Source organism: Papio anubis, chromosome 1 (genome assembly GCF_008728515.1).
Source record: "Papio anubis isolate 15944 chromosome 1, Panubis1.0, whole genome shotgun sequence".
NCBI lineage: Eukaryota > Metazoa > Chordata > Mammalia > Primates > Cercopithecidae > Papio > Papio anubis.
The window spans coordinates 186,874,521-186,891,412 of NC_044976.1; the positions used below are offsets into that span (position 1 = coordinate 186,874,521).

General features: G+C 41.4%; 1 protein-coding gene and 1 pseudogene across 2 annotated transcripts; one reads left to right on the forward strand and one right to left on the reverse strand.

Moving 5' to 3' along the window:
* The first annotated feature begins 3,225 nt into the window (after nt 1-3,225).
* MRPS14 (mitochondrial ribosomal protein S14) lies at nt 3,226-12,755 on the forward strand. 2 transcript variants are annotated; one of them, XM_003893606.4, is made up of 3 exons: nt 3,226-3,439; nt 8,190-8,348; nt 12,320-12,755. In XM_003893606.4, exons 1-3 carry the CDS (start codon nt 3,395-3,397, stop codon nt 12,500-12,502), a joined length of 387 nt encoding a protein of 128 aa, XP_003893655.1. In that variant the 5' UTR covers nt 3,226-3,394; the 3' UTR covers nt 12,503-12,755. The 2 variants fall into 2 exon arrangements, with proteins under 2 accessions (XP_003893655.1, XP_017813317.1); XM_017957828.3 differs by lacking the exon at nt 3,226-3,439 and adding an exon at nt 3,541-4,019.
* A 1,805-nt stretch (nt 12,756-14,560) lies between these two features.
* Nucleotides 14,561-14,659, reverse strand: LOC116272030 (annotated as a pseudogene).
* Between the last annotated feature and the right edge of the window lie 2,233 nt (nt 14,660-16,892).

Genomic DNA, 16,892 nt, shown 5'->3' on the forward strand with positions numbered 1-16,892 from the left:
AGCACCCGGGAGGCGGAGCTTGCAGTGAGCCGAGATCGCGCCACTGCGCTCCAGCCTGGGTGACAAAGTGAGACTCCACCACAAAAAAAAAAAAAAAAAAACAAAAAAAGAGCATCTGCCTTAACGTTCTTAGCTCAGCTGGCTTGGCAAGTTACCTAACCTCTCTATGCCTCAATTTCATTATCTATGCAATCATTTTTATAATTTAATTAGGCCTAGAAAATAGCAACTATAAACATCTCTTACAATCGAACTTAAAAATAATTAACTCTTAAATTTTATTTTATCCACCCAAAAACTACTTTTAAGCCTCTAAAGGAAAGAATATAAGGAAAAACCAAAGGTAATATAACCGTCCTTGGTAGATAGCTCCACTCGTGTCCAAATCTACAATCCCCAGTGGAATTACAAGTATCAGAAGGGCTGGGATGTTTTTTCAGTCTCCGACCTGACACATACTTACACACTCGTACATAATAGGCATTTAGTAAATATTTTCTGAATGATTAAGTGAATTATGATGGTTCTCCTGATTCTAATATTCCAGGACAGTAAAGACAACAGCCTTTCCCACATTCTGTTAAGTGGCCAGAGAGAATCAGAGACTCCTTGGGAAAATTCAAGGTAAACTGAGACTTCTTTAGGCCCTGCCAAGTGGCCCACACACTAAGGGAGGAGTGCACACTGGGGGATCTGGGGGGAAATCTTAGGCTGTTTTAAAAAACCAATTCAATTAGTTAAAGAAGACCCTGGAGTCTTGTCTCAGTATCTCAGAGTTTCCTGCCTCCCTTACACCATTAGGTTGTTTTAATCTCTTCTTAAAGTGAAAAATGGCCTAACAAGATCCGAATGCTGTTTAAGATATTTGTTCATAGCATTATTCACAACAGCTAAAAGGTGTAGGTAAAGCAAGTGTTAATGACAGAGAAACAAAATGTAGTGTAGCCAAACAATGGAATATTACTGAGCCATAAAAAGGAATGAAGTGCTGAGACATGCTGCAGCATGGATAAACCCTGAAGATGTTATAAGTGAAAGAAGCCAGTCACAAAAAGACAAAACACTGCACGATTCCACTTATATGAGCTATGTAGAGTAGTTGAATTTATAGGGACAAAAAGAAGAACGGTGGTTGCCAGGAGCTGAAGGGAAGGGGGAATGGGGAGTTATTGTTTAATGGTACAGTGTTTTAGTTTTGGAAGATACAAAGTTTTGGAGATGGGCAGTGATGACGGTTGCGTAGCAGTGTGACGGTACTTAATGCCACTGAATTGTACACTTAAAATGGTGAAGATGGGAAAATTTATGTTATGTATATTGTATCACAATTTTTAGAAAAAAGTTAGTAATGCTGTTTAAAGATGCTTTCAGAAGTTGTAGATAGCTGAATATGTGGAGGTTTCTGGAGGGTGGCCCCACCAGGAAAGGGCATTGAAGCTCCAAGTCCCATCCCCTGTACCTTCTCCCACACCTCTCTTCCAACTGACTGTGCATCTGTATCCTTTTTAGTTTTTTTTTTTTTTTTTTTGGTCTTGCTGTATTGCCAAGGCTGGAGTGTAGTGATGCAATCTCGGCTCACTACAACCTCTGCCTCCTGGATTCAAGAGATTCTCCTGCCTCAGCCTCCCAAGTAGGTGGGATTACAGGGACCTGCCGCTGCACCCGGCTAATTTTTGTATTTTTAGTAGAGACTGGGTTTCACCCATGTTGGCCAGGCTGGGCTTGAACTCCTGACCTCAAGTGATCCACCTGTCTCAGCCTCCCAAAGTGCTGGAATTACAGGTGTGAGCCACCATGCTCAGCCCATTTTTAATATCCTTCATAAAACCAGTAAAAAGCCAGCAGGGGGGCACCAGCAGCTTCCAGGGCATGAACATCTCCACCACCCAGAAGAGTTCTGGATCCTGGGCTACCTCTTCATCGAACAGTATTTTGCCATCTTTGAAAGGGCAAACCATCAGATTGGCCTAACTCCCGTGGCTTAGTCTAAGTCTTTCTGACCACTTTCCAGGAAGATCTGGCCTAAGTCCTGTGCCCACTGTAGATGTATATAATTCTCCTGACTGTTCTTCCTATGAGATTGTAGAGGTGGACTCTTGCCCCTGTTCCTGGTCACACCAAAAAGGTAGAATTAAATCATAACCTACAACAGCAACAAAAAAGATGCTTTCAGAACTAGTATTCCAGAAAGGAAGAAAAGACCAGAGTGCACAGAGCTAGCTCACCTATTTCATGACCTGATGATAGAAGATGAGCCCAGCTGTGGGGAGGGAGAGAAGGGTATTACACGAGTTTGAATTAGGAACAGATGCCTGCCTGAGGCCAGTCTAGTATTCTGATTCTCTCACAACAGGGACTCATGTTATGTTTACCCGCCAGCTGGCCTGTCAGACCCTCCCCATCCATTAGATATGGTCTAATACATTTGAACCTCTAAAGAAAAGAGTCTACATTCAGCTCTCCTTCCTCCCAGAAGGCTCCTGTGTAGCAATGCAGATGTAATTAGCACATGGGCATCGCTCCACTTCATCCACCAACACATCGAAGACACGGGTACTTGCCAAGGTAATACATGCTCCTCCATACTCTTCTATCAGAACGGTAGGTGCGTGGTACTTGCCTTACATCCATACAAAGGAAAGTGGCCCCTCTAAGGGTTCATCCCAGAGGAAGGACAGCGGGTCTAAAGATGACCTGAAGGTTAGTTTCCTGCATAACAAAGTGAAAACAGCAGTTTTTAAATGGCAATGCCTCTACCAAGGACAAACATAATGTTTACGTCCTTTTAACCTAAAATCCCAATACAGATAATATATATACCCAGACATACAAATGAACTATCTTTATCATTGCCATCATCAACATCATCACCACACCACCATTATAGTGGAGAAAAGGGAGAGAGTTGCAGGATCTATAGGAGAGATGGCAGAGGAGGAGGAGGTGGCAATAATTTCTAGGTTTCTACCCTGAACCGAGTGGAGTATATAGGAGGTGCACGTTGAGCGGAACCGAGAATGCAGTGGAAGAGAAATTGGTGACGGCCGACTAGGTAAAGGCGGAAGGAAAGGAGGAGGGCAGAGACATAGGTAGTTTAAGAGGGTGTGTAAAACGGAAGGAAGGGCTGCAACACACGAGGAACGTCGGCTGCGCCATCACGATCAACGCGACGCCTTCGGATTTGTCATTTGCCCAAGTACCATGAAATATCGCGAGAGCTCAGATCCCAAAACTAACTCCACTTTCCTGTAGGCCATTCCCACCCGCCTCCTCTCCTCGCCCCGCCCCGCCCCGCCCCACCCCGCCCCAGGCGACCCAGGCCCCGCCCCTCGTGTCCTAGGCTATTCGGCAGTGTCAATAAAGTTGCAGCGCTTTGTAGTTTGCGGCGGACAACATGGCGGCCTTCATGCTGGGCTCGCTGCTTCGGACGTTCAAGCAGGTCAGGCTCCTACCTTTATCCACACCGCTACCCCTCACCCCTGAATCTCGTAACCCACCGGTCCCCCACGACTCTGCCACCTGTAGTGCTCAGTGAGGACTAGTCCAGGGGTTCTCCCTCCGCCCTCTTCCCCGCTTGGGCTTGGTTCAGGGGAGGTCCGAGCTGCAGATGTCAATTTGGTTTTCGTAAGCATATAACTAACTAGTATTGAAAGATGTGATATTGACTCTGATTTATAAGAGAGTGAGTAGATGGGAGACGAGGTACGAGGATTGAGCCTTCAGAGACTTCTAACGTTAAGAGATGAGACCCGTGCAGAGGAGACTGAAAGGGGCTGTCAGCTAGGGAGGTGGAAAACTAGGGGAGTGGGATGGCCGGGAAGCAAAGGATGACAGAATTTCAAAGTGTAAGGAGTGAGCAACTCTGCTCAAAGTTGATAAATCAATTAAAAAGAAGTGCTGAGAATTGGCTGACGAGTTTAGCAATGTGAAGGTTGTTGGAACCTTAATCACAGGTGTTCTGATGATGTTATGGAGACGAAAACGTTCTAGAGAATAGGAGGAAAGAAATTGGAGTATAGGTAAGCCTTTAAAGGAGGTTTGCTGTAAAGGAGAACAAAAAAACATGGGTCAATAACGGGGGCGGCGGGGGATTGTTTTAACATGGCAGGGAAAACAGCATGTTTGTGTATGAAAGGGAAGGATCCTGTAGTATTAAAAATTGATTATGTAGAAGAGGGAAGAATTGCTAGAGCTGTACCTTTATGTAGGTAAGAGGCAATGGAGGCTGGTTCGAGTGCAGTGATGTTTAAAACTAATTGATCACAACCAGATACAGATTTATTTGTTCCTTCTCCACTCCCACTGCTTCACTTGACTAGCCGTAAAAATACCAAAAACATTTAAAAAAAAAAAAAAAAAGGCGATGGGGTCTTGTGCATGAAGTCATGAAGTATGATCTTAGGAACTTGGACAGTTCATCTGTAGCAGTGTTGTCCATAGAAATATAATGCGAACCACATGTGTAATTTAAAATTTTTCTAGTAGCCACATTTAAAAAGTAAGAAGTAGATGAAATTAAGTTTAATCTAATATTTAACCAGGTATATCTGAAATATTGTGGTTCTAAACATGGAATCAATATAACAATGACATATGAAATAGTTACATTCTTTCTTTCATGCTAGATTTTCAAACACTTAAAGCATATCTCAGTTTGGATGATAAATTTCCCATAATTAAAATGGAAAATATAGTTCTACCAAAATAATAAAGTTGTTTAATGTTTACAATGCTTTGGTTTTTAATTTTAAATTAATTAAAATAATTACATTCCCCAGTTGTACTAGTTATATTACAAGTGTTTAATACCCCTATGTGGTTAGCGGCTACTTTATTGGACAGAGTGGATCTCTGATAGCAGGAGGGAATGTAGAACATATGATACAGATGCTAGTAAGTGAGTCACAGTGATGGTGAGCATTTATAGAAATGCTCTTTTGATTTCTTCTAATTTTATAATTAAGGAGAAGGTGAAGTCATCAGCTGAGTGTGAGGATGTGGGAGCAAGTGTCAGAGATTTAAGGGGAAAGAGACCATGTAAAAGAGTTGGAAATGGACAGAAGGAATGGTCAGGAGAATTGGAGTAAGTACAGAGAAGTGAGAGAGGGGCCAGAGAGTTGATGGTGTATTCAAGAGAACATTGTATTTATAGAACAAAGGAATTCAGGCTGGGTGAGAGAAGACGAAAGGAAATCAAAAGCTGAGTGAAAAAAGTGAAAAATGGTAGGATCAATGGATTGAAAGTCCCAGAAGCATTGTTACTGGGGTGTTAGAAGGAGCAAGCTAGAAAGAAGTGATAGAGAATGAGATATACAAAGTGAGATAATGGAGAACTTGCACTAATTAATAATAAAATACCCACGACATGGGCATGGAATTGAATAGTTAAACAAGAGTAACAAAAATCATTGAAGGAGAGGTGTTAAGAGATCAGAGTGATTAGGGTATAATTTCATGTATATTGAAATCACCAGGAATTAAGATAGCAAGAATATTGGAGAGAGTGACAGTAAGCCAGGATCCAAAATCGTGGAAAAATGAAAGGGAGTGGCAGGGGCTTTGGTAGATGACTGTAATGATGAGAGGTAGTGGAAGGTAGTAAGCCCAATGGCATGAGTCAAAGCCAGGAGCTTTCAGGAAGGAAGGAGAACTGGAAGTTGCAATGAAGAGCAAGGAAGACACTTACCTATCCCATCCCTAGGCCCAGTAATGGAAGAAAAAGGAGCTACAGGAAAAGCTGTGAGGAGGGATTTAAAATTTGGCCAGAGCAAAAGGTGAAGGAGATGTTAAGAGAAGTTGAGAATTTAAAAGATTTTGATGGTAGACCATGGATTGAGAGGGCCCAGTGGAAAGGTTTTAGGAGCTGAAGAGGGGTAAGAGATGGGGGCAGGATAAGATGTGTACAGAGCAGAATAGATGCAGCCTTAATCTATAAAGCACCATTATAAGCTGGTAAGGAAATACACCACAGTAGAAATGTAAAGGACATAAAAGCATTCACAGAAGAAATAATGTAATAGGCCAATAAATATTTTATTTTAAAAGTGTATTACTTCCGGATTTCAAGACCAGCCTGACCAACATGGAGAAACCACATCTCTACTAAAAATACACAATTAGCCGAACGTGGTGGCGGGCGCCTGTAATCCCAGCTACTCAGGAGGCTGAGGCAGGAGAATCGGTTGAACCTGGGAGGCAGAGGTTGCAGTGAGCTGAGGTCATGCCATTGTACTCCAGCCTGGGCAACAAGAACAAAACTCTGTCTCAAAAAAAAAAAAAAAGTGTATTACTTTTCTAGTAAGAAAACAAGGTATGCAAAATAGAATGAAAGACTATTTCATTCTATGAAAATTTGTTTTCTAGGAGAATTTGATTAGGAATACTTTGAAAAAGAATTCAAAGAAGAAATGCTTAATCTTGTTTTCTAAATCCCCTGTACCCTCAATTTCATAGGTAAAAAGCAAACCTCACATTGCCCCTCAATGTGAATGGTTTCTTTCAGCCAGAATGATTTCTCCTTGATCTTATGAATATATCTTGTTCTTTTCTATGTTTTGTTTGGACAAACTAGCTTTTCTCCCCTCCCCTGTCCCCACTTTAGTCAAAATTCTGTCAACATTTCAAAGCCCGTGTTTCTGGGACAAGCATTTCCAGCCATGGTTACCAAGGCATTCACTGGACTCAGTCATATGCCACATCAATGTTTACATTCTATTCCTGCTTATCTTTTTTCCAAAAGGTGATTGCAGAATTGTTATATTTCCCCATGGAACTTTTGTTTAGTAATGTGAGCACTGAAGATGTTCAGTTTATCTTTTGTTAATAGACTGAAAAAATGTTGGCTTTCTATTTATAGTATTCTTATTTTCAGTTTTATATTCTGCTATACATATAATTCTTTTACAAACATCACTTATCAGAAGCCATCATTTTTCTATAGGGGCAATTTAATTAACGTGTAATATTTCCTCTGGTTTGAGAGAGACTTAACGTTTCTTGCGATCTATACTCCCTTTGCCCATACTGTCAGTCAAAACTATAAATTATCACCATGAAAATGTGAGACAACAAGGAATATACTGTCTTATTACTGGACAACTAGTGCTGAGAAGTATCAGCTCAGTGATAGTTTTAAAGTACCCTTTGACCTAGCAGTTTTGCTCCTAATAGTTTATCCTCGTTGGGCACAGTGGCTCATTCCTGTAATCTCAGCACTTTGGGAGGCCGAGATGGATGGATCAATTGAGGTCAGGAGTTCAAGACCAGCCTGGCCAACATGGTGAAACCCTATCTGTACTAAAAATACAAAAAACAAAAAATAGCCAGATGTTGTGGCGGGCACCTGTAGTCTGAGCTACTCAGGAGGCTGAGGCATGAGAATTGCTTGAACCCGGGAGGCGTATGTTGCAGTGAGCTGAGATTGCGCCACTGCACTCCAGCCTGGGTGACAGAGCTAGATTCCATCTCAAAAAAGTAAAATAAATAAATAAATAATGTATCTTCAAGATATATAGGAATACATATGAAATGATTTCTAAGACATTATTCACTTTAGCATTGTTTATAATGATAAATAGTGAGGTCTGTCCAGCAATACGTGGCAGGTTAAATTATGATGCTTCTATATAGTGGATTATGCAATATGAAGAAAATGGGGAAGCTTTTTACATTCAGATATTGAAAGATCTCTAACGTATATTGTTAACTGAAAAGAGGGAATGAAAAATGGGAGGGGAGTGTATACAGACAAAAATCTCTGAAGGATATACAAGAAACTAGAAACAGTGGATACCTGTGGGGCATGGGAGTCACTGGGCAGGTGAGGAATGAGGTGCGGGGAGACTTTTCACTGTGTGTCTTTTTATACCTTTTCGATTTTTGAACCATTTGTACTTATTGGCTTAAGTACAGGTCGAACAGAATAATAAAAATTTCTGAAAATCTGTCTTTCACCTTCCAATACATATGTTATTGCATTATATTATTATGATTTTGACTTAATATATATCCATAAAACTTATTTATTCTGAATTAGGAAGTCTATTATCTTAAATTATTAAACTGATCTAAAACAACTCTTAAAAGAATACTAGGTCATAAATAGTGGCAGAAAGAGAATTGCAGGATTGAGGAACACTCAGAATGTGGGCCTGGCTATCCTTCACTGGCCCCTTGTCTCTGTCTTTCAGATGGTTCCTTCATCAGCTTCAGGCCAAGTTCGAAGTCACTATGTAGACTGGAGAATGTGGCGCGATGTGAAGAGACGAAAAATGGCCTATGAATACGCAGATGAGAGGCTACGTATTAATTCACTCAGGAAGAATACCATTTTGCCAAAAATTCTTCAGGTTAGCTAATTAAGATGAGTCCCTTTGTACCACAAGATCCTTAACTCACATCAGATCGCTTTTGATACTGTTTGTTTTGACTTGGTATCAATATAATTTCTGGAGAATAAGATCCACATCAATATAAACAAATAGCCTTGAAACTGATTTTGGTGAGTTTCAAATTAAAGACTATTCACTCCTAACTAGCCTTTCAACTGTTTCATTATGCCAGCCTTAGAAAGTACTGGTAAACTAGGTGTTATTTTCACCTAAGGTCTCTCCCTGACTTCATCCCAATCTTGTTTTTTGTTTTTGTTTTTTTTTTTTTTTGAGATGGAGTCTCTCTCTGTCCCCCGGGCTGGAGCGCAATGGTGCAATCTCAGCTCACCGCAACCTCTGCTTCCCAGGTTAAAGCAATTCTCCTGCCTCAGTCTCCTAAGTAACTGGGATTACAGGCGCATGCCACCATGCCCAGCTAATTTTTGTATTTTTAGTAGAGACGGGGCTTCACCATGTTGGCCAGGCTGGTCTCGAACTCCTGACCTCGTGATCCGCCCATCTGGGCCTCCCAAAGTGCTGAGATTACAGGCGGGAGCCAGTGCACCCAGCCTCATCGCAATCTTTTAACTGGCAAGGCATTGGGAGGCATTGCTGATGTTGAAGGCTATGTGCCTAGCACACAGCCTAAACTGTTCCTTACCCAGTACCATTCTGAGCCTGTCTCCCTGAACTCCCTTGCCCACCTCTGTGTGCTGAAGTGCCTTTCCATTAAGGCTTACTTTCTTGTCATACTGCTTGGGTTGAGTAAGAGGATGTCTACCCTGCTTGGCTTTCTGAAGCATAAAGCCCTGCACCTAAGTGGTGATGTAGCATATCTGCATTAAGCAGGCTTATTAGGGAGATATAAATTAAACTCAAGGCCACTCAACTTACTGAGAACTCAGATTTTAAAAAAACTACATTTAGAGAAGTTGACAGAATGATATACATCCTATTTATTGCTATGGTTTCTTTTTAGTGTTGTCTGGATTAAGCCGGATGAGCAGAAAACTGAGGGCCTTGGACCACTGGGTTATGGCTTACACTAAAGTGGCATTAAGCTACTTTCCTACATTTAGGGAGTAATAAGAAGTGGCAGGCCAGGCACAGTGGCTCACACCTGTTATCCCAGCACTTTGGGAAGCCAAGGCGGACAGATCACCTGAGGTCAGGAGTTCAAGACCAGCCTGGCCAAACCCTGTCTCTACTGAAAATACAAAACTTAGATGGGTGCAAGTGGCACATACCTGTAATCCCAGCTACTTGGGAGGCTGAGGCAGGAGAATTGCTTGAACTTGGGAGGCAGAGGTTGCAGTGAACCGAGATCATGCCACTACACTCCAGCCTGGGTGACAGAGCAAGACTGTGTCTCAAAAAAAAAAAAAAAAAAAAATGGGGCCCCCAAGAAACTGAGCTCAAGACATTGATCATAGAGGCAGGGAAGCAGGATGGTGGCTGCTTGGAGCTAGGAGGACTAGGGTGTATGGGAGGTATGGGGGACAGAGGGAAATCAGGAAATACTGGTCAAAGCGTGTACTTTCTGTTGTAAGATGAATCAATTCTGTGGAGCTAATGCACAGCACTGTGACTATAGTCAATAGTACTGTATTGTGTACTTGAAATTGCTAAGAGAGTAGATCTGAAGTGTTCTTAACACACACACACACAAAAGGTAATCTTGTGAGGTGAAGGATGCGTTCATTAGCTTCATTGTGGTAATCATTTCACAATGTGTATGTTCAGCAAATCATGACATCGTATGCCTTAAATATATGCAATTTTTATTTGTCAATTATACCTTAATACAGCTGGGGGTGTGTTGTTTGAGTACCTTTATGAAGACACCCAGAAGAAGTGTCTCTGGTATGACTAGCAGCAATAACTGTGCAGAGTCTGAATCATGTAAACTGATCATGGTTCTCTGCTGCCTGCTAAGTTTGTTACAAGTGAAATTTATGTCCCAGTTCTAACAAACTTACAGGCTTTCACAGCATGCACTTTTGTGTTCCTGAGGCTTTTATCTTTTCTACTCTCATTTCTCTTTGCCCCAGTTTCCTCATTTATAAACTGCCTTAAATCTTTCGGGGAACAAGGAGGAGTATGTATCAACCAATCAATCAATCAGTAATTTCTAGCTATTCTTTAAAGTCCACCTCCATGAAACTTGGCTTCAATCTTCCTGCCCAGTCATTTCTTCTCTCCAGTTCCTTGTATAGCATTTATTGTTTACTACTCAATGGCTCAGTCATGTTGTTTTTTCGGTTTTTTTGTTTTGTTTCGTTTTGTTTTTGAGATGGGGTTTTGCTCTTGTTGCCCAAGCTGGAGTGCAGTGGCACGATCTCGGCTCACCACATCTGCCTCCTGGGTTCAAGCGATTCTCCTGCCTTAGCCTCCCAGCCAGCTGGGATTACAGGCATGCACCACCACACCCAGCTAATTTTGTCTTTTTAGTAAAAATGGGGTTTCTCTATGTTGGTCAGGCCGGTCACAAACTACCGACCTCAGGTGATCCGCCCGCCTCAGCCTCCCAAAGTGCTGGGATTACAGGCGTGAGCCACCGCGCCTGGCAATCATGTTGTTTTATGTAATTCTGTTAGTTCATAATGGTAACACATGCATAAGCTTTTGTGTTAATTTTTGGTTTGTATATACTTTCATTTAATTTGTGTTCTTTTAATGTGTTAATTATTTTGCTTGCACCACAGTCTAGCACAGGATCCATCATACTTGTCAGCACACTTACCAGATTAAAGTGAATATTATGAACACTCACACTCTTGAACACATACATAGGAAGAAATCTCTACTGACAAAACCTGAGCCCTAGCTACTGCTGTAATCCCCCTTTTCTCCCCTCAACCATTTTACCCTTACCTGATTCATCCTCTACCTTGCAAATGATTTTTTAAAAATATAAACCTCATCTGATCTCTCCCCTTTACTTCTCCAGTTGTCAGAATCTTTACCATAGACATCAGGGCTTCATGTGATACTCTCCTTCCTCCTTGTCTAGTCTTATCTAAAGCCATATTCCCTCCTATTTGATCATCAGCCCAGAGGTTTCAAACTTCTGTGATTCAAAAAACGTGAGGAGGCAACAGAAATACATTCACATACTTTACCAATGACTTAAACAAAAGTATGTAGCTGTACTATTCATATTCGCTCAAATCGGAAGATGAGACAGATGATCATCAAAGGTAGGATGGATAAATGAATTATGGTACTCATGCAACGAAAATTACCTGCCAGTGGCTGGGTGCGGTGGCTCACACCTGTAATCCTAGCACTTTGGGAGGCTGAGACAAGCGGATTGCCAGAGCTCAGGAGTTTGAGACCAGCCTGGGCAACGTGGCGAAACCCCGTCTCTACTAAAAACACAAAATTTAGCTGAGGGTGGTAGTGCACACCTGTAATCTCAGCTACTTGGGAGGCTGAGGCAGGAGAATCACTTGAACCCAGGAGGCAGAGGTTGCAGTGAGCTGAGATTGTGACATTGCACAATCTGTCACCCATAGCCTGGGTGACAGAGCGAGACTCTGTCTCAAAAAACAAAAAAAAGGACGGCCAGGCGCGGTGGCTCAAGCCTGTAATCCCAGCACTTTGGGAGGCCGAGACGGGCGGATCACGAGGTCAGGAGATCGAGACCATCCTGGCTAACGCGGTGAAACCCCGTCTCTACTAAAAATACAAAAAACTAGCCGGGCGAGGTGGCGGGCGCTTGTAGTCCCAGCTACTCGGGAGGCTGAGGCGGGAGAATGGCACAAACCCGGGAGGCGGAGCTTGCAGTGAGCTGAGATCTGGCCACTGCACTCCAGCCCGGGCTACAGAGCAAAGACTCTGTCTCAAAAAACAAAAAAGGAAAAAAGAAAGTTAACTGCCAGTGAGAAGGAGCAAGATACATGTGCAACAATGTAATGTGATCTGTGTAATAATGTGATTTCCCTTAGGACGTGGCCGATGAAGAAATCGCTGCCCTCCCCCGGGATAGCTGTCCCGTTAGAATCAGGAATCGGTGTGTTATGACGTCCCGTCCGCGTGGTGTGAAGCGGCGCTGGAGGCTTAGTCGTATAGTCTTCCGTCACTTAGCTGACCACGGGCAACTTTCTGGGATCCAGCGAGCAATGTGGTAAATGAGCTCCAGAACCTATTGAGCTTGCAGGGAAGCCAGTTCCAGCAAGAAAAGATTTTTTTAATAGACCAAACCCTAGCTCTACAGGGGCCCAGTACAGTTGTTTGGCCTACCTGATGCTATCTCTAAACTACTTTTAAAATGAAGAAATTTGGGTGTTTCATGTCAGTGAATTATCTTTTCTCTTGGACTTAATAAACATACTGTTCCATACATAGTGCAATGAGTAGTATAATAAATATTTTCTGTGAATATGTTTTTTATACCCTCCTTTTAAGTTTAATCTTTTAGTAACATATAAGGGTTTTTGTTTTTAAGAGCATTATTTCATAAAATGTTATACATAATCCAACTAATTGACACGTAGCTCATTTATGGCAGTTTGTAATCCTGGGCTAGCTTTCCTGACCTGCAGAGCTCCCCTTCCTATTATTGTTGGATAACACAGTAGATTGGATAGCAAGGCTGCTATTCTGGATTATCTAATGCTCCACTTCTTTGTGTGATGGCTGAACAAAAGAACCACTAAGTGTTTTCTTGTCCATCCTTAAGGGACTTTAAAACAAATTATGCCTCTTTAAGTCCTTGAAGGTTTCCATCCAAAGAGGAAGAGTTTTGTTGGAACAGTATATATTCCACATTTTTATGTTTATTTAATTCATAACAGAAATGAGTAAGGGTAGCACAAAGTTCTCATTCAGTAACTCAACAGTGTGATCAGCCCAGTGATAAAAATACACATATTGAAGTACCTACTTAACATCAGGAAAATATTCCTGGAGAACTTATTAATAAATCAGGAGGTGAGGGGTGAGATTTTTTTCTGCACACAGAGGGAACAAAAGCACAAAGAAGCAAAGGCACTCTAGCATCGGAGAACCACAGTCACTTCAGTGGATCAGATATATGAAGCACAAGACAAGGCTCATATAGTGGAGGATCTCACAAATCATGTGAAGGAATTAAGACTGACATACCAGGTATTAGATAGTTTTAAGCACAGGAATAACATCATCAGTTTGTAACACAGGTAAGTGATGGCTGTGTGGCAGATGGCCATGAGAGGAAAAGGCTACAGGCAAGACAACCAGTTAGGAGGATGTCTTAATTGTTGAGGAAGATGAAGGCCTGAACTAACATTGTGGTATTTACTAGAGAAGAGAGGACAGATTTTTAAAGTTTTAGGAAAGAAAATTGGGCAAGACTTACAAGACTGATTATATCTAAGAGGTAAAGATGGCTCTCTCAGTTCCTGATAAAAGTGTCTAGATAGATGGTAGAGGGCAACTCCAAGATAGAAAATTTGGAAAAAGAACAGATTTAGGGGAAACAGAAGATAAGCGAGTTCAGGTTCCAGTCATGCAGTGTTGGAGATGCCTGTGTCATCTGATGAAGACTAGTATGCAGCTGGATAGCAGAGTCTGAAACTCAGGTGGAGGTGAAGTTATGAGGGAATTATCACAATCTAATTTGGATTCATATTTCTTAAACATGTATGACAACTTACCAACTGGAATGTTCTAGCTAATAACTAGTAACTAGTGTTAATCAAATCATAACTAGAACAATCAGATTTACTGATTTCTGGCGTATCATTGAAAGGATACCCCACATCTTTTTGGTTTGTTTGAATAAGTCCAAGTATGATCCATGTATTTCATTTGGTTGCTACATCTCTTACATCCCTTTTGTTCTATAAACCTCTTCTCCACAACTTTATGTCATTCATTTGTGGGAGGAAACGGGCCATTTTTCCTGTAGAATGTCCAACATTTAGCTGTTTGCTTCTTTCGTGTGTTTTTAAATGTATTCCTGTCACCCAAATTCCCTATAAACTGGTAGTTACATTGAGACTGGCCTAGATTCAGGCTCCGTGTTTTGGAGTTGAATTTTCATCAGCAGTGCTCTGTACTGTTACACCAGAAGGCACGTTATCTGTCTGTCCAACTTTGAATGCTGCTTGACCAGTAGGTTCAGGTGGGATCAGCCTGGTCCCTGCATTTGAAGTTAACCATTCATTAACCTGCCACTCAATGGTTTTTGCTTTTTTTTGTTTTACAGCATTTTAATATACTTCACAAATTTGCATGTCATCCTTGCACAGGGGCCATGCTAATCTCTGTATCATTCAATTTTAATATATGTGCTGCTGAAGCAAGCAGTTTTTGCTTTTCATTGATGATTGTTACTCTGATCTGTTGTTTCATTAAGGTTTGCAATTGTAGTTTTCTAATTCCATAATTTTTCTGTATTGGCTAGAATTTTTCTGTCAAGAACTTTTCCTTATCAGCAATTTATTTTCCTGAAATACATTTCTTCAAGATAAATGCATGATTCTTTAACAATTTTTAGAGTAAATGAGTTGGTGCTCTAGCCAATGAAAATGGTAACAATCATTTATTTTTCACTGTAGTGAACTTGCAAATTTTGTGTATATTGTTTCAATCTATTCCATTCATTATTTCTTGATGCTCAAATTGTCCCATTACCAGTGGGAGCCCCTTAAGTTGTTTACTGTATCCTACTGAATTGGTACAGAATTATTCAGTATTTCCTTGCTTTCTGACATAAGCTAACCCAGGTCTACTTTGTGCATTTCCTGCCTCAGACACTTTTTCCAAGGGTTCGTGGACCTTTTTGTAGGAAATAGTGTTTAGAGACCACACTGAGCACTAGGCAGTGCTGATGGCTATTATCATCATTGCGTTTAGGTCCTTTCAGCGGGCCTACCTAGGCAAGTCTTTTTTTAAAAGGTAAAAATAGACCGGGTGCGGTGGCTCACGCCTATAATCCCAGCACCTTGGGAGGTTGAGGCGGGTGGATCATTTGAGGTCAGGAGTTTGAGACCCAGCCTGGCCAACATGGTGAAACCCTGTCTCTACCAAAAAATACAAAAATTAGCTGGGCGTGGTGGCACACACCTATAGTCCCAGCTCCTCGGGAGGCTGAGGCTGGAGAATCCCCTTGAACCTGGGAGGCAGAGGTTGCAATGAGCTGATATTGCACCACTGCACCTCAGCCTGGGCAACAGAGCAAGACCCCGTCTCAAAAAAAAAAAAAAAAAATGGCGAGTTTTTATTGATTTTAGAATGTATTTAATATAAATACAAAAATCTTAGCTCCTAATGACATCAGCCTGTTTACCTTTATCATAAATTATATTGAAAGTTTCAATATAATTTTACTGCTAACACTAGTGATTATAGTTTTAGATTCACTTGTGGTTTTTTTGTCCTTAGAATCCATCTCACTACCAATGGGCGAACACTTGTGTTCTAGTTATTTGAAAGTAGTTTGTACTACCAACTTGATGTATATACATGCTGTAGTTTGAACATTTGTGTACTTCTAAAATTCACGTGGCTATCTAATCCACAATGCATTGACATTATTAAGAGGTGGGGCCACACTCATGGATGGGATCAGTGCCTTTCTAAGAGGGCTTGAGGGAGAGTTTGTCCCTTTTACCCTTCCGATACTGCAAGAAGGCACCATACTGGAAGCAGAAAGCAAGCCCTTACCAGACACCAATCTACTGGTGCCAAATCTTAGACTTCCCCAGCTTCCAGAAGTGCAAGAAATAAATATTATTTATGAATTCTTAGTCTGTGGCATTTTGTTACAGCAGCAGGAATAGACTAAGACAATGTGTTGGTGGGTTTAGGGTCATTTTTTACTTTATCAATCATGTTAAATTTTAGATGGTTCTAACGTCAAAACTCTAGAAAAAGTTACATTCACAGACTAGCTTCCATCCTCATCTCCTTCCTTCCCCTGCTAACAATTTTTATTAGCTTTGGGTTTACCCGAGTTTCTTTTTGAAACATAAGCAAATACACCTATGTGCATACATTCGCCTTTCTCACCCTTTCTTACACAAACCCAGTGGGTATACCATAAATGTTCTGCACTTTGCTTTTCCCCTTACTCTATCCTGGTGACCGTTTTACATTATACAGAAATCTTCATTGTTTTGTGACTCCCTCATGTGGATGAACTGTAATACTTTCCTGTTTAATACACTTGGGTATTTCTGATCTTTTGCATATAGCATTCCAAATTTTTGTAAATGCACCTTTCAGAGCCCAGAAAGAAGTTAAAATTCTGAGTCAGAGGATAAATGCATATGTAATTCTGATGGTTATTACCAAATACTCTTTTGAGACAAAAGTCTTACTCTGTCACCCAGGCTGGAGTGCAGTGGCACAATCTTAGCTCACTGCAAACTGTGCCTCTCGGGTCCAAGTGATTCTTGTCCCTCAGCCTCCCAGGTTCAAGTGATTCTCGTCCCTTGGCCTCCCAGGTTCAAGTGATTCTTGTCCCTCAGCTTCCCGAGTAGCAGGCATCTGCCACCATGCCCAGCTAGTTTTTTTAATTTTCAGTAGACAGGA

Coding starts and splice junctions, on each gene's coding strand:
- MRPS14 (XM_003893606.4), top strand. CDS start 3,395: ATGGCGGCCTTCATGCTGGGCTCGCTGCTTCGGACGTTCAAGCAG. Junction 3,440..8,189: donor TGCTTCGGACGTTCAAGCAG/GTCAGGCTCCTA, acceptor TCTGTCTTTCAG/ATGGTTCCTTCATCAGCTTC. Junction 8,349..12,319: donor TTTTGCCAAAAATTCTTCAG/GTTAGCTAATTA, acceptor GATTTCCCTTAG/GACGTGGCCGATGAAGAAAT.